The 22,986-nt window shown below is 36.7% G+C and overlaps 1 protein-coding gene across 2 annotated transcripts in view; it reads left to right on the top strand.

The window, feature by feature from the left end:
- AFG1L (AFG1 like ATPase) overlaps positions 1-22,772 on the top strand; it is a 65,240-nt gene extending 42,468 nt beyond the window's left edge. For both annotated transcript variants that reach the window (XM_048079177.2, XM_048079176.2), the window contains 5 exons: positions 3,197-3,267; positions 3,524-3,624; positions 20,238-20,378; positions 21,772-21,885; positions 22,607-22,772. In XM_048079177.2, coding sequence (XP_047935134.1) covers positions 3,197-3,267; positions 3,524-3,624; positions 20,238-20,378; positions 21,772-21,885; positions 22,607-22,741 — 562 coding nt within the window. In that variant the 3' untranslated portion in view covers positions 22,742-22,772. The remainder of the gene's footprint in view (positions 1-3,196; positions 3,268-3,523; positions 3,625-20,237; positions 20,379-21,771; positions 21,886-22,606) is intronic.
- The last annotated feature ends 214 nt before the right edge of the window (positions 22,773-22,986 follow it).

Genomic DNA, 22,986 nt, shown 5'->3' with positions numbered 1-22,986 from the left:
TTATTGTGTTTAAGTAATTAGGTATTTATAGAAATCCAATGACAAGGATTCATTTAATGTTGGGCATTTCCAGTGCTATGGATTAAAAAAAAAAACCCACACCACCTATTTTGATATTGTTTCTGCTTATTACGACTAAAATTCTTTAGCACTTTATTCTGTATTTGCAAATAAATGTATTTAAAGAATATGTTCACAGCAGTGCTTATGGTTGCAACATATATCAGCTTAATAGGAGCATCTTCTCTTTTTTAATAAGTACTTTGAAACCTTTGCATTTGATTTTTTTTCCATCTCATGCTTGCTCTTAAGTTATAGTATTATTTAATGGGTAATAACCTGAGCAAGGCAGGAAATAGCTTAAAATTAGATTTATAACCATGGTATCCTTCAACCCCACGTACAATATTGATTTAAAATCGTGCGTGCATTAAGAAAGGTGCAGTATTTTCATCAGTGTCATGGATATTTGGAATTAAGTATGCCCCTATCACTTTACAATAAAACTAAAAGTTGTGCTTTTTCATCTGGAAGGAGTACTGCTTAGTAGAATTGCAGCAGGTAAATTGTTTCTGGAAAAAGTGTTTTTGTAAAATAATGGAAATCAAATGCCAGAGTTCTTCCCCCACTTTATTCAAAACCTGTTTGAATGTTTTCCTTCCTTCCTGAGATGGTTAGGGCCTGACAAATACCACTGTTACTTGTTTGCATGTGTGAAGGTACCAATTCAGCTCTCGCTAATTCTGGGAGGAAATGGCAATATCTGATGTACAGAAAATATAGCTCAAGTATAGGTTCTATATCTGCAAACAAACTCAAGAAAAAACTCTTGTTTTGTATTATTGCATGGTTCCAGTTTCTTTAACTTCTGTGACATCTTCTTAAAAATACTGTTTGGTTTGTAGCCACTGTTATCTCAGAATTGGTCACCATGGCTCTTGCTCCGATGTCTATGTAGCTGTCCTTGCTTCAGGCTCTGCGTAGTGTGCCTGCTGCACTCTGTGGCCTTCGGTTTGATAGTTGTGGAGAGCCCCTACCATATATTTTTTTTCTTCACTCTCCATACTCTAAAGAAATGGAAGACTACATGTGGATTCTAGCAGGTAACAGGCTAAATATGGCACCTACAACATGGAATCACAGGAGAAGGAATGTGTGAGTAAGCCCCAGGAGCAGTATGCAGCCCAAGTATTTTATAGTGTTCTGCTGTAAAACTTGGGACAGAATTATTATCAGTCTCTGACTTTCACTTGATATATGTTCTGTCATTAGATAGTTGTTGACTACCTCCAGAACTCATTATGTAATTTGTTAGGAAGCAGTAGAAAAATAAGTCCTGTAGCTGCCAGTGGAAATAAGATGCTTACTTTATTGTCCATTCTTTCTCTGAGGGAATTACATTCCTTCTTCTATACAGGCTTGTTCAATGAAGCTCTCAGCCCTAGAGAGCTGGCTTAGTGAGTTTTGTTTTTATTTTATTAGGTACTAGATAGTATTTTGTTTCAGATTTTTTTTAATATTTATTTTGCAGTCACTCCCCTAAAAGAAAATCATCTTGTTCAATATGTGTACATTCCACTACTAAGGTTACAGTAATCATCATCATTTTTTTTAAATCCTCATGTTGCTTCGTAATCTGTGTAGTCTTCATTTAAAATAAGGGTTGCATCTAAGGATTGCTTAGAGCTGTTTCATAGTCATCTGAAAGCAATCAGTGTAACATAATTACAAGATTCCTGATCAAAGCAGCTTCCTTGATCTTGGTCTCAGGTGTCTATTTTCAAAACAAACTTTCTTGGCAATTAGGTGCAAATATCTACCTCGACATTATACTTGTGTGTTTCTTCTTGCAGCCTTTACATCAAACTTTTTGATAGATACATGCATACACAGGTGCATGCTCTCTGATGTACATACACTCTTTCCCTCTTTTATAGCATTTCTTCTGGGTTTGTCTGTTACTTTTCTTTTTCTTTTTCTCTTTTTTTTTTTTTTAACGAGGAGAGCAGCACTGAAATACCAATGTTAAGAGAGACCTATTTTTTCTGGAAGGTATTTTATCTAATGCAACCTCCTACTCAGAAAAGGTTTTTTAAGGGTTTCAAATTGCACTTACAGAAGGTTGTTTTTTCCCCAAATTCCTTGCATCTACAGAGTTTACCATCATTAATCTTGAGTTAAAAAGTAGTTATTTCAGTTCTAGTGTTAACATTTTTAAGGTGATTAAGGCCTAATGAAGAGGAAAGTAATTACGTAAGATGCCGATCATCACTTTTCATTTAGAAGAGGCCTAGAGCTGTGTGAAGCAACATAACTTGATTGCATCCATGATCCACAAAGGTAGACTTTTCGTACCAAATGGGGTTGTACAAAATTCATTGAAGCATTACCTGACATCTGAGTTCTAGTTTATCGTGTAGCTTAGCTTTAATTTGCTATTCTCAACTTTCAAACTCAGCTAGAAATATCTATCTTCTTAAAGAAGGAAAGACGCAAAGATGTCAGCCCTGTAAGCCATTGTGACAAAAAGCACTCTGGACTGATTTATAATTCTTGTGGTACCAGAAGTTGAATATAAAGTTTATCTGTGAGTACAGATATTTTACACTTGATATCTTACAGTTTCACAGTCTGTGGTTGATCTTTTCCTAAATAGTGTTTTGTGGGCTAGGGGAAAAAATAAAACTAATAAAATTACTGATGCTGGCATTTTGAATCTGTTTAATTTTAGAAGCTGTTTACAATTCAATTAATACAATCAGTTGACTTTTTTTTTTAGAAAGCTGCTCCAATATTTAATTCAAAAGTCCCCTCAGAAATTTCAAAGGATACTTCTTTAGGTGCTTGACTGCCTTGCCTTGTCTATTTGCTCTTATTTTGCATGCAAGATAGAGCCAGAAGCCTTTTTTCTCATTGTGTACACATAGTGTTAATGGATCTGCTCTGCCTGTATTGCCTCATTACTGGAAACGGCTCAAAACACAGAAGTCTTTCAGTGTATGCAAATAAGGCAGAATCATCTACCTGAGAGTTAATATTCTCTACTTTTAAGTGTATTCTAAATCTAATGTTTGTATTTAGAGCATAACATCCTGTTCTCTTTTTTATGGGCAAAAAGCTAAGCAGGCTCAGGCAGCTGTTTGATGTTGGCTTCAAGTGTTATTAATTTCATATTCTATTATTCTTTTCACTGTAGCACAAGTGAAGCTGATGTGGAGGCTGTCATGGATAAGTTGTTTGATGAGCTGGCTCAGAAACAAAATGATTGTACGTAAGTTAATTTCTCTTGAAAGAGAATACATTTAGAACACAATGCCCAATCTCCACTGACCAATTAATAAGTTCCATTGCTGTATATGGGTTGATGCCACACTCAAGTGGCAGTCATTGTATCAGCATTTTGTCTAATTTATGTGTTGAATCATGTGCTATTATTCATCAAGCTATGCATTTCCTATCTGTAAGAGATGAATTTTATAGTAATTATCCAGAGAAGATTGAGTCTTTGTTCATGTTCCCATAGTAACTAGACCAAGGATTCTAAAAGTGCAAGGCAGAGAGCTGAGGCTGAATAAAGCATGTGGAACCATTGCAGACTTCACGTTTGAAGAGCTGTGTGACAGAGTGAGTACCCAGTCAAATCTAGATCAGTTAACGCGCAGACTTTTCACAGTTTAAAAAAAAAAAAAAGAAACAAAGTTGCTATTTTTCCAAGTCTTACTGAATTCAAGGGGCTTTTTTAACTTGCAGAAATATTTTGAATTTAAAAGGAAAAAAAAGAAAACGAAAAAGAAGAGTAATCATTTCCTTTTTAATGATACAGTAAATTCACTCTTAATTATATCACAAATTGTCTTCAAAAATCTCAGTAGAGTATATGCCTGGTCTAGCATTCTTGGGATAGTAGCCACAACATATTCATACGTAAAAGGCATTCAGATACTGCTTTTAAAATTTGAGATGTAAGTAGATGGTATTTGAGCAAAGGAGTAGTAATCCTGACACTACTAGAGTAACGCTGTGCTGCTGTTCTTCTCTGTTGCGTACCTTAGTTTTGACTAGCGGTATGACGGCTGTTTAGTCCCAGGCTTTCTCAAAAATTTGCCAGATTTCTCTAAATACTGCCAAATTCTGTCAGACTCACTTGGGAGTCTTACTGCAGTGACCTCTCTACTGACATCTGAAGTTACTGTTATGTGATCACAACTCTAAACTGGGCTGATAGCATCGTTTGTTCAGGATGTTGACCAGTCCTTTGATTATAACATTGTTATAACACTTCCTTGTAGCTACTAAGGTATAACCAGTGGAATTTCTGTTCAAGTAATTATGTTTCAGACTGTAGGTCTTGGGCTTCCCTGCTTTTCAGTTTCAAGCAAAACCAGTTAGCCAATTGTGAGAATGGAGGTATGCCATGGGTGGAACAGCATGCTTTTCACTAGAAGTTTTGAGACTTCTTTGTTATGCCCCTTAATAAATCAGAAAAAAGTGGCGTGCATAATTAAATAACCACTTGTATAATTATTTAACCTAGTATATGCCTCCTGTACTTCAATGGGTTGATAAATTGCTTCTAAGGAGATGTGCCCTGGTAGCTGATGTGGCAGCAGCCAATACTTTGGATCTGAAAGCTGGTGATGAATTATCACCAGGGTTTCAGAATAAGTTGGTCTAACGGAGCTAAGGTGCTTGGTTTTCTCCTAGAACAAGACAATCCTTACGAAACACTAAAAATTATTTAACAGTATTATTATTATGCTGATCACCAAGGACTTGAAATTCATGCTTTCTACATTCCAGCAACCTTCTGCAGATGTGTTACAACAGTCTCTAATGAAATTAGAGAATTTATTGGAATTTATTCTTAAAACTAAAAACACAGGGCAGACTCTAAATGGTTTGCTTTAACAGCTTCTTCAGTCCTTGGAACTATGCCTTATATTTTTTGCCTATACATCTATTCATTTATCCTGTTAATCGTTATACACAATTATTTGTTTTGCCATGGTATTTCTCTTGGGATCACTGATATACCTTAAAATATTGTGTTGGTGTATTGGTAAGGTGTTATCGCTGTGCTCAATTTGTGGATAGAGAACTGAAGTCACAAATTTCAGAGTCATCCATTAAATTTGAGTGAGTGGCTTCAGTTGCCTCTTTTTTTTTTTCCATTAATGTAAACTTTATAGTATTGTATAGCAACAATAAGAAATTCTTGTTGGCTTAAGTTGTGTTTGAAAGCTTAGCCTGTCAGTAAATCAAACCCATGAGATTAAGAATCTGGAAAATTTCAAGACTTGGTAAAAGCTTGTGAGAAATTTTAGTTTAATTTATTTCCTCCTCCTTGCTCCGTTTGCCTTTCCTGCTGCCTTTAAACTAATTGTTAAAAGGCAAAAGAAAAATTCAGTTGTCAAACCATGAAGCCTTTTTCATGAAATCTTTTTTGGTGGAAAAATTGATGCATGCAGTATCTTTGATGGTCAGAATGGAAGTCATTCCGAATGATGCCACAAGAAAAGGAAAAATAGGTAAGATGCAGGAAAGTACGCTGATGATTAATAGCCGAAAAATCCCTCCAAGTCAGGAGGCATTCACTATGACAGGATGTATAAATTCATTTGTATATATTCAAGTAAGCTGCGTAATAGACAAACATGTTTTTGAAGTGACTAAGCAGAAAATCTAGGAGCCATAGCTCTAAGGTATTTGATACTGCTTGTGGTTCCAAATGGTACATGAGTTGATGGCATCATGAGCAAAGCTATTAAGAAAAAAGAAATTGAGGTTGATGAAGACATAACAAAAAGGAAGATCCGCAAAAAAAATAAAAAATAAAAATGGAGGGGAATTTGGTTTCAGCTAGAGTGAATCTGCAGGCTTGTTTGTGAAGGGCGAGGTGACAAAATCCCATGGGAAGGCAGATCCTGTGAACGGACACGGTATTTTGCACTGGGGAAAGTGCTTAACTGACAGCCCAAGTGAAGTGTCTTAGGTAGATAAATGCAATTTAAAGTTGGTGTTTTAGAACCCAAATAAACATTTGACAACAGAATTGAAAACAAGATTTGCAGTTAGTTTTATATCAGTGATAAGACCAGCTGATAAGCAAGATAAACAGAAAATTCTCATTAATGGAGAAAAATGACATTTAATTGCTGTTAATGAAACTTCTTGGTACAATTCATAAAATGGGAATGCAAAATCAGTGCTTACAGCTTGCTTAAGGATAGACTGGCTGAAGGAGGTGGAGGGCAGCATGCAATGTTAAAGACACTGGTACCTACCTTAAAGTTAATTAATACAAGGTTCTTGAATACATATCAATCAGTGTGCTAATTAACAAACTTAAGAGGGTAGTACTGACAGGAGTCTGATGTAAACAGAGAACGAGGTGCTGTACTTCATGAGCACTTGGCTATAAAAAGCATTTAAAGAAAAAAATATAGTTGTATGGGAAGCTTATGCTGTAGATGAAATGCAGAAAATGGTGAAATGTAATTAGCCTGAAAATTGCAAATGATAATTTTCTAGCATAAAATGTACTGCATCCAGTACAAGGTCACTTTGGTTTGAGCAGCTTTATGGTAGCTTATAGGTATGAATATACCTAGAATTTGTGTTGCATGGGGCCAATCTCCATAATTTTCTCACATTCAGTGTAACCAAAAGATACTTCCAAACAGTAAAATTTCATATTTGACCATTCAGGGAAAGTAATTTTGAAAAGCAAAAGGAAGGTAATGACCAAAACTAAGTGGAAAATGTAAAAACAAACAAACCAAGACGGAGAAAGGCAATAAAAGTATGTCCTGTGTCACTGTCAAAACAAAATCCAGTAATACAGGATGAAATGGCAAGTAGTTAAGAAATGCAGGAAAATTAAAGAGAAAATAAAGGTCATGGACAAATAACATTGCTGCTCAGCTATGAGATATGTTGTTGAGTAAAATGGGAGTTTTGATATGGTTTATATTATATGAACATTACTAGTTTATTCTCAGTGGAGGTGGCTGAACTTTTAATAATGATGTGGAAAAAGGGAATGTTTTTTCAAGAAATACTTGGTTCTAGGGAAAGCTGAGTGAAGTACTCTTTTAACTAGGGATAATAAACAACTTTAAATCTGTTAGTAATTAGAGAACATCTTAAAAATAGTCTGAAAATATATTTCAAATCATTGGAGTCCTGGAAAACTAGGCTGAGAACTCTGGCTAGCTTTTTTATTTTAAGTCAGTGTTCGAGTGCAAGAGAAATGTCACAGCCCTAAAGAGTGCTGCTGTGTGCCAATATTAAAAAAAAAAATAAGGCAAAAACCACAAGCAGGACCTGTATAACTGCAGGCTATCAGTCAGATTTTAGTCTAGAAACAGTACTGGAAAAGCTGGTTCTGGATTTATAGAGTAGGTGACTAAAGAAAGGAAATTAAATGAAATCAGTCTCCCTGATTTTGCAGAAAAGGTTGACTTTTGTACATACTGTTCTTACTAAGAAATTGGCATGCAGTGTTGGAAAGTATGTGTTAAATGGATTGAGAAGTTAGTACTTGTTGTTTTTATATATTAAACTGAAGGACTGTTGCTGAACGTAGCATTCCTAATGAGCACGTTTTTATATCAAACCCAGTACATGTGTTTTTTTCCCCAGTGGTGTTGAACGTAACAAATGCTAACTCAAATTTGCTGTAAATTCAAAGCATGTTGTGCATGTGTGTACAGGAGAAGCAATGGAATTGGGCATACCATGTGCAACAACTTATTTCCCAGCAGAATTGAGGAAGGATAGGTTTTCTTTTGGCTTTTTTTAAATCTAAGCAAACACAACATTCTGTCTGGAGAAGAGGAGGCTCAGGGGCGACGTTATCGCTCTCTACAGGTACCTTAAAGGAGGCTGTAGCGAGGTGGGGGTTGGTGTGTTCTCCTGTGTGCCTGGTGACGAGGGGGAATGGGCTAAAGCTGCGCCAGGGGATGTTTAGGTTGGATGTTAGGAAGAACTTCTTTACCGAAAGGGTTGTTAGGCATTGGAATGGACTGCCCAGGGAAGTGGTTGAGTCACCATCCCTGGAGGTCTTTAAAAGACGTTTAGATGTAGAGCTCAGTGATATGGTTTAGTGGAGGACTTGCTAGCGTTAGGTCAGAGGTTGGACTAGGTGATCTTGGAGGTCTCTTCCAACCTAGACGATTCTCTGATTCTGTGGAGTTGGGAACAAGTCATACCTACAGGAGCAGGAGACTGCATTCTAGGCATAGTGACTTGGAATAGATTTAAGTGTTGTAACAGAACAGCATCTCAAAATGAGTTTACAAAAATGGTAGAGCATTTACCCTACCTATCACAGATGAAGTTAGGCCTAGAAATAGCTAGGAGGGTCGGAAGATTATTTTAATTTTGGAAACACCTCAGTGATACTGATGGTAGAACGTTAGGTGTGGTTTTGACATCAGAATTTTAGAAAAGACATTGCAAAACCTGAAGAGGCTGTTGAAAAAAAGCACAGGTTGTTTTAGCTGAAGGATTTATGCCCTCAGATGACAGATTTGAAGATCAATTTGGTAAACTTACCAAAAAAGAGGGCTGGAAGATGATTTTCTAGGACACATGCATCTTAGCAAGAAAAAAGTATAGGTATTAATGGGCTTCCAAATCTAGCAGAAGGCGGCAAGAAGAAAGCCAGAGAATACAGAGACATTCAGATTGGAAAAGAGAAAAAAGAAAAAAAAAAAGAAGGGGAGAGCACGCTTTGACACATCTGAAATAAGGAAGGAAATGGAAGAGTCTACTTGTACTATGTTTTGTGTCAAAACTGCATCATTTTAGAAAGAGGTGTTTGAGCTAAATACTAGTTCTTAGGCTGTCTCTCTCTAAAATTCAGAGAAGTGGAGGATCTCATGGTCTCTTTTGGTCTTAAAATGTCAGAAACCAGAGGCATGAGGGAGTCGGGGACCCCACTGCCTGTTGGCTGCTGTCACTGCCCCTGTGCATGCAGAACCAAGTGGAGCAGCTTGCAGCAGGATGTGCCAAATCCATCCCAAGGGGATAGTCTGCGCTCAGCCCACTCGTGCTTTTGGAAGATGGATAACATTTAGTCTACTGTCAGTCTGTGTAATGATTTCAGACTGCATTTCTCTGAGGCTTGTAACTTCCTTGGGTTTGAGTGATGTTTCACGGGGCATGTATGAGGTATTTCCCTGATACCAAAGCAACCTTTCTTCCAAATTTGATGTTCTTGGTCAACACCATGGAAGCACTACAACTTCTCACCAAGTAAAGTTTAACTTGAGAGCAAGTAAATAGCCTTGCTGTCAGAAATACAGTGACTGACACTTTCACAAATAAATATTCATTCACATATACAGATGCATATTCAGATGAAGTCATTTAGAATGGAAGAGTTCTAAGATTAAAAACTAGTTTCATAATGGAAATTTAATTTGCATGTTTCTCATAGTAAACCTATGCAAGTTTTTTTGTGTGTGAAAATGTTTACATTGTCACCATCTTTTGACAGAACAACTCAAAATATGTAACTGGACTTAGTTAACGCAATTAATTTTAGTTAAACTTATTTTTTCCTCTGATACAATGTTTTGGGAATTGTGAACCAAATATATAATATAAGACACAAGGATAAGTGACTGTAATGAAGGGAATCAATTGTTTTGGGAAGTTACTTTAGATTACGCTGGATTGTTGTAATAATGGAGGACTCAGAAAACTCCAGGTAACATCTTTCAAAATTGGTATATACCAGTGTTCATGTGATTCCTGGTCATTCATGTCACGGTGACTATCAACACTGTTGTCAAAACTTAGTGAATCGATTCCTTTGGCCACCCATACATAACCCTTGATGGTTCCAGAAAGAAGAATGTAATTTGAGTTTTGCAAGTCAGTGTGAAAGGATGGATAGGATGGATGCTTTTGCTAAGTTGCAGAAAAATATATCGCACAAATCACTCTGCTTTCATGTCGTTGTGACAATATGTCTTGTGATCTGGCCATGGATAACTCCATTACAGTGGGGTCCATAGTGATAAGTATCCAGACCTAAGAGCTCTGTTTACATTTGTTGGTGTAGCATTAAGGAGATGCATTTCAAATTAGAAGATTACTTATTTAGACAGTAACTTTTGCAACATGACAGTTCATCTAAAAATCTAGAAAACTGTTTAAAATTCAGTGATGTCCCTTTAAAATAAAATCAGTTATGTTTTAAAGGGAAATATTCAAACTTATTTTTCACCATGGTATCTCATGATTTCATGAAATGTCAGCCAGAACGTAACAGATGAAAATAGCAAGTCAGCAATTGATAACTTCATGGTATATGAAACATTTTGTAGCTTAAAGCAGAATTTTCAAAATAGCTGCCTTTGTAATTAGTACCTGAAGACTTTGGGAGGCAGAGTTGGTGCCATTCATGCAGTATTACAATATTTCTTTTCTCGTTTCATATGTTAGTATAAATCTTTTCCTAGTTAACAGTATAAGGAGATGTTTCTGTCTAAAGCAATGCATAAGATATTGGTTGCCCATTAATCTTCATAACAGTTGCCCATTAATCTTCATAAAAGTAAAATACAGAGAATAGATTGTGTGCAATGCTGGTGTGGCATGCAGTTGACTCAGTAGAAAACATCTTGTTACATCGTTTGCATCAATTTTTAAATAGGCTTTCTAGGTGAGGATAATTTCACGTTTTAGGTAATTCAGTTAAGATCAAATCCATACACTTAACTTTTTTTGTTTGTTTTACTGTATTATGTGAATATGTGGAGAACTAAAAAATGCTGGATAAGAATATATTGATATATTTCAGTTGCTTTAAAGCAAAGTAAAAAGCAGCTTTTCAGGTCTACGACATGCCCAGGATTTATGTGGCAGTGTGACATGCGGCATTTGTGGTGGCGTGAAAGTAGTTACATACTCATTAGCGTGGATTTCTTTAAGTGTGCTTCTCCAGTGTGATCTTCTAGAAATGTTCTTCTTATTTATCAAAAGCATTTGTTATCAAACCTTCTTTTCTGAGGCCCCAGAAAATGAACAAATTCAGCCAAAGGCGGCTGGGAAAGGCACCAAGCAGAATACAGATGTATAGTTCCTGAATTTGGATGTTATCATTAGCTTCTGCCACTCTTTGTGGCCTTCCTTTGCATGAATTTCTCCATTTCTACAATGAGGTGTATATTTGCTGGTGTAGCCAGACTGTTGTAAAACATAACCACTTAATTTTTAGAAAGTGCTGTGCCGTTACTGAGTTAGTGTGTGAATAAATTTTGTCACGGTGGTGGATTCTAAGGAGCTGCTTCTTGACAAGGAAATACGATTTATAATTGTCAGTGACAAATTCTAGTAGACTTTGAATGAATCAGATCTGGTAACTTCAACAGAGTTTATAAAAATTTATTTTTCTTTATCTCTTTCTCAGCAGTTGCTTATATGTACAAAGTTTAGGTGAAAAAAAAAGAATTTACATATTAACTAGTTTTTAAAATCTCAGTGTCATAAACGACCAATTAGTGCAAAGGAAAGCCGTATTACTCCATCAGAGTAAAATTTTGTTTCTGTGCTTACACGTTAAGGTCAGTATTCATGAAGCCTTAGAAAAATCTTCCTTTGCCACTCCTCTTTCTTCACTTTAAATAAAAGTTTTGTTTAAAAATTAGCAATTGTGACAGTTTGGCCTGACTCTTGATCTGTTATAAATAACTTAGACAACAGTGTATGTTATATGTAATTCTCCAAGGTCCTAAGGGAGTAAATAGATACTGTCTAGCTCCCAGTGTTGATTTTTAGTCTTCCTCTCACTTGGGCATAGCAACTGCTGCCCTCTGCTGGCAATACCGACTTTTTAATGTACTCCAGCACAATTTAACCTTTTCTTTACAAAGGTTGAATAACTGTTTTGTGGATCCTATAAGATTTTCTTTAAGTAATTAACTATATCCTTTCATCCAGCTGCCAACTACCAATGAACGCAGCGTCTTGATATGATAGGAAAACATAAAACTGATTTTGTGATGGGTGAAGTAAAGAGCAGTGATGTTAAATGCCAAAGGTTAGTACAGAAATGTGTGGAAGTTCATCACTAACGAGTTGCTGGAACCTGGGAAGATAAATCAGCAAAGTACGACCATATGCATATCTTGTTCCCATGTTCACCCTAGGCAACTTGCTGGCCGCTGTTAGAGGATATGTAGTTCCAGGTAAATCTTTGGTCTGACTCCAGGGGTTTTTAATTTTTAAAGTAATTTAAATAAGGTCATTTTTTCTGACTGAGCTGGAAAACAGAGCAAGGGAATTTGGGTTACTAATCATTAGGAAGCATACCACCACGTAACAAAGCTAAGAAAATGAATTTAGTATCTGTGTTGCAAAGGCTATATCACTTTTTTTTTTTGTGTGTCTGGAAGTTGTTTACATTTTCTGCAATGGTCGAAATATTATGTTAGTGCAGATTTAATGCAAAAACTAAGGATTGGCAAATGTTGTTCTACTGCAGTAAGCACACTGGAGTGACCAGGAGGAAGATCCAGTTCCTGGCTTGAATAGTTTATACTTCAAAGTGAAAGAAGATATAACCAAGTATTGGAAATAAATAAAAATTTTAATTTCCAAAGGCAGCAAGTGATTTAGGAGTGTAAATGTCCGTTCTTTAGTCAATTGAATGTCTCCCCAACATGATGGCACAGTTCAAGCTGCCTTGGCAGTTTAATGATTCTGAATCATTTTGAGGGAATCGCTTTCAGTAAGAACTGCTAAATGTATCCACTGTATAATTTAGTGTTTTCTCTGGGATTGTAGGATTGTTAGGTGTGGTTCTAAATAAAAGTACTACGGAGTTGTTCAGAAGTGAGTGTTGTTTTCACTAACTTCTCAGAACTGTGGTTTCCCTTAGTTTGATTTTAATCTTAGCTTTATTCCTAGCAGGAGATAAGCTTTTGCATCTTAGTCTCTGCACTGAGTGTCTGTCTTTGATTAGCTGCATTTGCTTTAAGGACTTAATCAGTTTCTACACCAAAGAAATATGTTTCCTTATCTAACTTAAGAGTGTATTTTCTAAAATACATTTGGAAACTTCTTTCAGGTGGAAACATTGTAGTGTAGTAATACTGTTAGCCAAACCTCATTTCAGTTTTATACCTTATTCAGCATGTGTCAGGGCTTAACTTTGGAACGCACTCCTATCAGTGAAAGCTACACAGGCTTTGAAGGTTTAGGTCCTGTATGTTATAGCCCAAGGAATACACCAAACCAACATTTTTAAAGCTGATTGTAGTTTTAAGGGTTTGCCTTTTTAATTCAATTCTTTATTTCTTAAGTGCCTGAATGTAGGCAATGTTTAAAAGCTTTGTTGCCTACGGTTCTGAAATTTAACAGTAATTGTTAATATTTAACTAGACCTATGACCTGTAAACCCAATATCCATAGTTTCTATGTTCTTTTGAAGACTTAAAATACATGTATATGTATAAAAAAAAATTGCAAGATCACTTGAATTGTTCTCTAGTAACTTATTTAAGGAGAACTTATTTTCACACGCACTTCTGATGTATATTGATGTATATCTGTACTTGTTTCTTATGGCCTTCAGTATTATACCTGCTTATACTTTATTTTTTTTAAGCCCCAGTAGTTTTTGTGACCTTTTCATTGACAAGTGCCATACTTTGGAGTTGGAGCTGTAAATGTGTCAATGAAGGATTTGAGGGCTGAACGTGCCTTGTGCTGTTCCACCAGTCTGTAGCCAGCTCTGACTGCATGGTAGGTCTTTGAGAAACCTCCCTTTTTTAGGTTCAGCATGGTTTATCTGAAGCTACTTAGTAGTTAAGTTCCTCTAAAGCAGGAGTAACTGCTTAATGATAAATGAACAGGAGCATACTCTCGTAAGACTGACATTTCAACTCAATTGGGCTAAAGCAGGGAAATTAGCAAATGTCAGTGAATAAAGGAGTATTTGTATGTGAAAAAAGGAGCTCCGGTAGAACAGGTGCAGGAAAGGTGTACTGAGAGTCTAGACTAAAACAGCGTACATGTTCTGGTCATGGACGGGGTGGGGATGTTGGGGGGGGAGAAATGCAAGAACCTCATCCACATCACTCACTGCCAAATAAATACAAAGAATGGAAAAACACTATTTCAGTTGATAGATAGCATTGTCATACAAGAATAGAAAATGGTTTATGAATACCAAAAAGCTGGAAGTTGTAACCATCTTTGTGCTCATCAAGAATGACTTTCTGAAACAACTTTCCATTATGAGAAATGGGATTATAAAAACCAAACTTCTGTAAGATCAGTCAAAATCAGTTTTCACCTGGATTCTGTGATGAGGTAACCGGAGATAGCAGCAGACTGTACTTGATCCAGAAGGTATCTTCTACCCCACGGTTTATAAATCTCAAATTCCTGCTCTGCAGATCACCCACGTAGGAGTCAATAAAGCTGGAAAATAGCTTACACAAGGGATGTAACAGAGGTATCAGATGATGTGCTATCAAAAACAAAATGCAGTTAGGACATTCCAGAATGACTGTGTAATCTGATTAGATCCTCTTTCTGCGTATGTCGTTGTTATGGGGTATTTTAATTGCAGGATCACATACTTCTCCCAGTGCTTCCCCCAAGAACTGATGCTTCATTCAGGAATGAACTAACTTAGAGGGGATTCTGGGCTTCATAAGAAGCCTTCACCTATAGGGCCCATACCTTGTCTTCTGCATAGGGAGTGAGAGCAGCTCAGAGAGGAGAAAAGCAGTCACCAAGGAAGGTGAATGCTGCATTACATAATTGACTTATATCGTAGTCTGCACCAGAGTTGGTGCATGATACTGTTCTTATAAGAAATAACAAAAACCTTTTCACTGTTGCTAGTTGTAATTTTCATTTTTCTGGACGTTCTCAAATCTTTGTGGCCTAACCTGCAATTGTTGTGGTTGTAGCTGAAGTCAGCAGGAGTTCTTCTTTGAACTGATGTGATCCATAAACCTGGAGGATCAAATTTCAGAGGTCCTTAGTTTAGGACCCATATATCTTGTATATACTTTTACCATGAATTTCTCTGTCCCCTGTTTGTACAGTAGAGATAAGATCATTTTCTTGATTCACAGCCATAGTTGGGAGATGAATTCCTTACTACAGCTGAAGTACCTAGTTGTTGTAACAAAAGCCGAAGAAGAACAACATAATTCTTCTGCACAAGCATTGGAAAAGTCCATGAAAAATGAGACTTTGTGACACAGCGATAAAGAGGACAAAGCGTGTACTGTTGAATGTGCATTATGTAAGAATATCTGTTCCGTATACTGGTGGGTCAAGGGTCCTGCAAGAGAGGGGGAGCATCAGTTAAAGCAATTCAAGACCATATCATATATTCAAGAGATTATGGAGTGCACAGACAACTGTCTAACATCTGACTTTTCAGTTTTAATGATGTTTTTTCAATGTAGCTTTAATTTGTGTGATTAACTGTGGGGGCACTACTGATTTCTTTATTTTTGGTGTTTTCCATCCGAGAGTAGTTAAAACATACTTTAAAGAGTATTTTAAAAGGAAGAGTAATGAATCAATCATTTAATATTTCTACAAGCAGGTTATATAGCTTTGTACCAAATGATATTCAAACAGGTTAAAATAATGATTTAAAGTTGCAGGCCAACTCAGAATGCTTAGTTAGGAAACACCAAAACAAAACTGCATGTTATTTTAATCTTCCTTCCCTTGGTATGTCCTCTGATGTGACGTACCTTTTTTTTTCTTTTTTTTTTTTGTCACAAGACCCCTTCGGTAAAGCTTGGTAAGAAATTTTCCTCTTCATTAAATTCTCAGTTCATTAATAGTGCTTGAAATGAACTTCTCTTCTTTGCCTGTAACTTGCACATCTTTTGGCAAGTTTTGTGCTGCCATCAGTGTCTTTAAATTTCATCACCAAGCTAGCTGTGCTCTGAATGTCTTGTGCTTTTATTTAAATATGCAGTTGCATCACAGATCATGCTTCAGGATTTTCTGTTCCTTTCTGGAATTGTGATCTTGGTTACCTTGATTACCTTGGTGCTCTGTTTTATCAGCCATAGTAGTGATAGTGTGTGGTTCCTTAGGAAATAACAGAAAAGCTCTGTAGTTTTCTGGTTTTGCTTAATGTCTAAGTTGTATATATTATATAAGTTGCAAATATTAGTCTTAAACCATATTTTGTTTTTAGGAAGTTTTTGGAGTATTGGAGTTTCTGCACTAAATTATAGTGATTCTGGATCACAACCCTTCCATATTATATTAGAACTAGCCCTGGAATATCTTCCAATATCAGCAAACTTAAATTTACATACGTTAGAAAAAGATATTTCATCTTAAGAGAAAAGTGTTTTGTATTCTTCAGGCAATCTCTAAAAGATGAGATACTTTGTTACTGGTGAGTCAACAAAGAAGGATGCTTTATACTTTAATTAATGGAATATATAATAGAAACAGAAGACAACTAACTCTTAAAACAGTCCACAGAGAGCTCCAAATAATAAACATCCTACTTGAACTGAGATGATGGTAGCTGAAAATGCATTAAGTAGGCAGAGAAACAAAAACAAATGAAGGTGAGAACTCAGTCAAGCAGGCTGAAGTGGCGTAAACACTTTGTCGGGAGGGTAGCCCATGTTCGTGCTAATGCGTTTTGCATTAGTACGAAGCGTATAAAACACTGACTCCTGGCATCAGAGTTAATGACAAAAATCTACAACAGTTTTACCATATGTACACGTGCAGGAACAGTAACACAAGAAAGATTCTTACCTGTTAATGTTTCTTGGCAAAAAAATAAAACCACGTCAAGTAAAAAAAAGCTGGTAAGAAATGGTTAGTGACAATTGTTATATTTGTGTTATGGTTCTGAAGTTCAGTTTTGATCAATAATTGTTGAAAGAAAAAAGATCAGACGGCACCAGAAACACACACCAAATTAAGCTGTTATTTTTAGATTGCTGTTCAGAGGACCAAATTAATCAGGTTGAACTTCTAGTAAGACAATTACATATATATAGTGTCAATTAGGAGGATTTCTAGTTTCATTAGCAACTTCAGAGAAACAAATACCTTCACGTACGCTACTGAATAAAATAGAATGCTTTCTGTGAGTAAGTGAGGTTCATAAAATAAACTTCATCCCCGAAGTTATACAGAGGGCAGTGGAAAGTGTCTGAAATCATTTGTCACTGATCTTGTCCAAGCCTGTATTGCTGGAGGTCAGGCCCAAGCCAACACTGAGTATCTTGCTGCAACGTGAGCAGAAAGGCCTGTAGGCAATCCTGGAAATTTGGGCGGCAGGCTGTTGGCTGCTGTAATAGTGGAAATCTGTTCCTAGCTGGAGCTTCTACATGTAGAATATACACCCAGCATCTATGGCAGTGGTGTTATTTCACCTTGAACCAATTTTTCTGTCTCCATTTCCTTTGCGGCACATTGGTATGTGGGTGTTTGTACCAGCTGCATGCTGTCTTTACAAGGGCAACAGGGCAGTGAGGACAAGAAGCTGCAGCATCTCTGAAGAGGAGAAGAAAGCTGTTAGGGTGCCCAGCATCATGGTCTCCTCCATTTACAGCACTGTTAGCGCAGCAGGTGAGGTAAAAAAGCTTCTAAGCAATTGCAGGCAGCATAGAAATTGAGCTGCTACTAAAGTTAGGGGAGTACAACGCAGAATTAGAACTGCCCCCAGTGTTTGCAAGTTTGATGGTTGTTCCTTCTTTTTACAAAAAGTAGAATAAGGCAGAAGGAATTTCAAAGGACTCGTCCAGGATGAGAGCAGGTCGTGTTGAGAACAAGATTAAAAGCTTTGTCTTCATCTCCAAGGTTATGTCTTTCTAAACTCTGAAAGTAGATGGTTTGAGATTGCTTCTGTGTGAAGAACTACAACTGGTGCCAGCTGAACCGTATGTAACAACGGACTGGCTGAGGGGGAGCTTCAGTTGTGTCTCACCAGGCTTGAGCCTTGGCAGGGAGGTGCCCGCTTACTCTGTTAAAATAGAAATGGCTGCTAGGCTCAGACCCTTCTGATCGTAACACTTGGCAGTCTCCAAAGGCATGTTTCTGCCAACATTTACAGAATATTATCACTTAGCACCGGCATAGGTGTTTGAGAAATTCTTGTTAAAACACTCAAGATGATCTGCCTTTTATGTCTTTAATTAGAGGGATTTTGAATTGCCTGCTTTTTGAACTGCAGGAGTAGATTGAGTTCTTGTCTGGCTGTGGTAAAGATGCATATTGTAACCCTCTATAAACTGTGTTTTTTGTGTCTGTAAAAAAAAAAAAAAACATAAGTTTTTTTTGTCTTCCTTTCGTCACATTTGAAATGCATTAGCCTTTTTTGTCCTCTACCTTCTTCCTTCCTCCCAAACCCTGGGTTTTCAATTTCCATGTCACCAAGATGTCCAACAAATTCTTACTTGAATTTTACCAAAGTATATATCTTGGTGCAGATTTTGCAAAAGTTTGAAGTTCTTTCATTTCCTCCTTCTTTTTTTCTTTCTTTCATGGAATCAGATTTGAATATTTGAGATTATCTTTGTGAAATGAGGAGGGTATGTTCATATGGTTTAGGGCAGAATATGCATCATGTTTGGAGAAAGAGAGAGTAATTCCTCAGGGTTGTGGGCTTCAGTAGGAGAGTACTCAGGCCCATCGTGTGATAAAAGAATGAACCTGAACAGCAGTGATATACCTAATTTTTTTCCTAAAAAGAGACATGAGAGGTTTCATTCCTTATGTGCAATCAGACCATTGTACCTTCAGGTGCTCAACATACAGGTATATTTGATTTTCTCTGGACTTAGCAGTATTTCAGTCCTAAATGTGGAATAAAAACTAACATTACCTGAATCATTTGCTAACCACCAATCTTAAAAACGCCAGCGGCATCCTAGTGTGTTATGCTTTTAGTACTTCCATTGCTTTCTTTTGTACTTGATAAGATTGTTGTCCAGCTAGCCATGACTCGTAGCTGATGGTGAGATATTAAGTGGGCTGTCTCTGCCATGTTTCTGTCCACCAGTTTCTTTGGCTTTCTTGATCATTTCCATGCTTTCTTTTATCAAAACATTACAAGTCCAGCAATAGTCGGAGATTGTTTCTATGGGTTTTTTATTCTTATGTCTAAATAAAACCCAAGGTCCTGGTCAAGGATAGTCATTAATAATAATTACCCTTAATTTCTTGAAGAAGGATTCAAATGAAGCAGTTAACACTTGTCCTGCAGCAAGTTAGTTTAGCAATTTTTTATATAAAATATTTTTGTTTTTTAAGATATTAGCAGTATCACAGTGCTTTGTAACCATATTGTACTGTTGGGACAGTGCATTTCATTAACTAGGAAGAGAGTTGTGACGTTATTGTGCAAATGCTGCTGATCTTACTCTATAGAGTGGTTACATCCAGTATATCGAAGTACTCGCACAAGTAAAACTACTGAGATGGGTTTCAGGAGTATGAAGCTTTTTTCCTGAATACTCTTACTTAACAGCTTAAGATAAAATACTGCCTGCAGTACTAATAGGGTAGATCTTGCAGGAAAAAATGACCTTCTGTGTAATGAAAGTCATTTAAAATGAATGTATTTGAATGAGTTACCACTATTTGTCTGTATCTTCTGTTGATGGTTTAGATACACCAATAGAAACCAAAGTTCTTATTAAAGCTTTTTATTTTATCCTTACAGGTGAAGCCACAAACAAAAGAACTGCTACAAATTGTCTTCTTGTCCATTTCCTGTTGTATTCAGTGCTTAGACATAAGATTACTTTTGAGTTGTTAATAGGTGAACCAAATGTCACTGTACTTAGGATTTAGTAACTAGCCTGTGCATTTGAAAATCTTGCTGCTGGAAAGCATCCTAATAGCTGTTCAAGTTATTTATGCTTTAGGTTGTTGTTGCAGCTTAACCATATTCATTCTTCTGTGTGTTATGGTTTACAGTGGTTGTTTTGTTTGAGGTTGTAAGGTCATAATCCTGCCAGGGCGCGGAAGAGCCAGATTTCCAATAATCGAACACTGTTTAGGTACAGCAGACAGTTAAGTGAGGACACTTGTTTACCTATGTCAGTAAGGGCAGACTGAAGCTTTCCTGAAGTAAGATAGGAGGAACAAAAATAATATGATTGGGACTATTCACTCATTCTTCTGTAACTGTAGTATTACAAGATAAAGTGTTCATGTATCTCTCTCTCATGGGTTTCTATTTCACATGGTTTTTGTTTCAGCCTCTTGGGGCCAGTGACTATTTGGAAATATCAAAGCATTTTGACACAGTCTTTGTTCGTGAAATTCCGCTTCTTACCATGGCAAAAAGGACACAAGCTCGTCGTTTCATTACTCTTATTGATACCTTCTACGAGCATAAGGTGAGAACCAAGCCTTTTGTATATGTGTAGGAATAATATTGAGAGCCCTAAAGCCTGCCTCTTACTGCAAGCCGATTCTATATTAATCATCTGTAAAATGCAAGAAGCAAAGACTGCAAAGAAACATCATTCCAGTTTCACAGAAAAGTCCCGTTACAGTAAAGGCTAATATGTAGGTATTTTTTGATTGTTATGAGTATTCGGCATGACCATAAATATAGGCCAGAGCATGTTTGTCTGTCTTGAATAGGGACGTAATTTCTTTCCTATCTCAAAAAACCAAAGCAAACAAAAAAAAAAAAAAAAGCCTTGTCATCATTTTAATAATGAAAGATTGTGTTGCTAACGGTGCTGGAGCTGAACTGAGAGTAATCTGTATGGGCAATTGGTCAGGAATCAGTGTCTTCCTGACCAGGGTACAAAGGAGTTAATAGCATAGTTGTGTTATTAATTTTAGAGGAAACAGTCGCTTTAGGCTTTACATTAGGTTGCAGAACTGCTAGTGGAATAGTAACGATAAATTCAACACTTCACTTGGATTTACAGAGGTTTCAATTATGGAAGCAAAATCAGCATTATTAGAACAAGGAAAAAAGAGAAGTTCATATTTAAAATGATTTTTTTTAAGTAATGAAAGGTGAGATTTCATATCTTGTGTGTGGCTGTCTATGCATACACTTAAATATTTATGCAATCAGGAAATATCAAGATTTTTTTCAAGAATGTCCTGGCAAGATGATCAGAAAGGCCCTGATCCAGCAAGGTGTTGAGCTGAGCGTGTGAGCGGTCTCATTTACGTCAGCCAGCTTCCTTGTGCTTGCTGTCTGCGCGAGCCTGTTTGTGGGGACCTGTCCAAAATGCAGACATACACACAGGATCTCCTCCCAGCAGACATGAAAACAACATTTATTATTACTGTAGCAAGCAGTGTGCACTTGAGTATCTTAGGTGAAAGCAGAGTGATACAACTCAGCCTTCAGGGATATTTTGAATTTTGTCATTCTTCAGATGGATATATGCGTCCACTGCACTTACCTAACCATGGGGGGAAAGCAGGCATCGTTTACTAATATTTTGTAGCTGTTAGTCTACAAAAGTAAATTTGATTGAATTCATTGCCCGTATAGCAGGTATTCTGTGTATTTAATAGCACAGTTGTGCTGTTCTTTGAGTAAAAGTTACTTGAGGTGTTGTTAAGAAAAAGATCCCATGAGGTTAATATTCCAAGTGACGACGTAAGGTTAATCTTCTATGGCAGTATTAATGAGAGAAAGGAAAAACACCTGGAAAAAAACCAAGATCCTACTTGAAGTTTGCTTTGCATAAAACGTGTTTCATCCCTCTTCTATAAAGCACAGGTGTTGAATATTGTTGCCTCTTTTCTTTCTTTCAGGTGCGTATTATTTGTTCTGCAGTGACTCCTCTCCAAAGCTTGTTCCTGGTAGAACATGACAGTGGTGAGCTGGAGGACAACAGAGTGTTGATGGATGATTTGGACTTGAGCCAGGTACATGATATTAGCATCGTCTCCCTTTTGTAACAAAATTGGTTTTGGTCTCATAATTACAGCAGCGTTTTAGGAAGAGGAATCAAGTAAACGTTTAACCAGTGATTTGCTGCTTTTTCTGCAGTGTGGCTGTCTCTTTGGTAATTGCACGTTATGTTAGTTATTCATAGTTAAAGAAAATATAGCAATATATAGAACCATTTTGCATAAGTTTTAGGGTCATTTTGATTGTTAATCATTATATCTGTTTAATCATGTATAAAAATACCGATTTAAGCTTAGCTCCAACATTTAAAATACAGAAATAAAAAATGATCTGTTCTACCTCTTTGTAGACTGTACAGAGCTGCCTCGCAAATCCTCACACACAATTTTACATGTTGAATATTCTGTTTTTCCTTTTCCCTATAATCTATTGTTAATGGATTGTCTCAGTCACTGTACAATTAATCCACAGAAAAGTGGAAGTAGATGGTTAGTGTGTTATCATGTTGTTTTAACTCCAAATTATTACTTTTCTGTGTTCTTTCAGTGGATAGTTTAGCTGAAATAGGTATTTTTGTTTAATTTTAGGAGGTTAATTCTATTTTCCGTTGGTGCCATGATGCTGTCCTTTATTGTCCGCATCTGTAAAGCACTCAGCATAAAGGGTTAGATAGGACGAACTTCAGTACAGCTATGTTTCTCACAGTTTTGGTATTGTTTTTGTGTATTAACATAGGATTCTGCCAAAGAACTCTCCATGTTTACAGGAGAAGAGGAAATCTTTGCATTTCAGCGTACTATCTCACGGCTTACGGAAATGCAGACTGAGCAGTATTGGAAAGATGGGGACAGAAGTAAAAAACAGTTGTAATTACAAGTTGAATAAAACCACCGAAAAGTATGCAAAGAAGTAAGACTACAGAATTGGAAGGCTTTTTAGCACAACTCAAATAATAATTGCACTTTATCATCTGGACCATGTTTCTTTGATCAAGTGGTTTTCATGTTTAGGACATGAGGAGTGATTTAATTTTCTGTGCCACCAGTGTGTGAACATGTGAAATTTTACCTTAATTTTCTTTTCTGTAAGGCATAACTTCGATGTTCAGGGAGTTT

This window comes from Anser cygnoides, chromosome 3 (assembly GCF_040182565.1).
Source record: "Anser cygnoides isolate HZ-2024a breed goose chromosome 3, Taihu_goose_T2T_genome, whole genome shotgun sequence".
Classification (NCBI taxonomy): Eukaryota; Metazoa; Chordata; class Aves; order Anseriformes; family Anatidae; genus Anser; species Anser cygnoides.
This window is presented reverse-complemented; position numbering and strand designations above follow the sequence as displayed.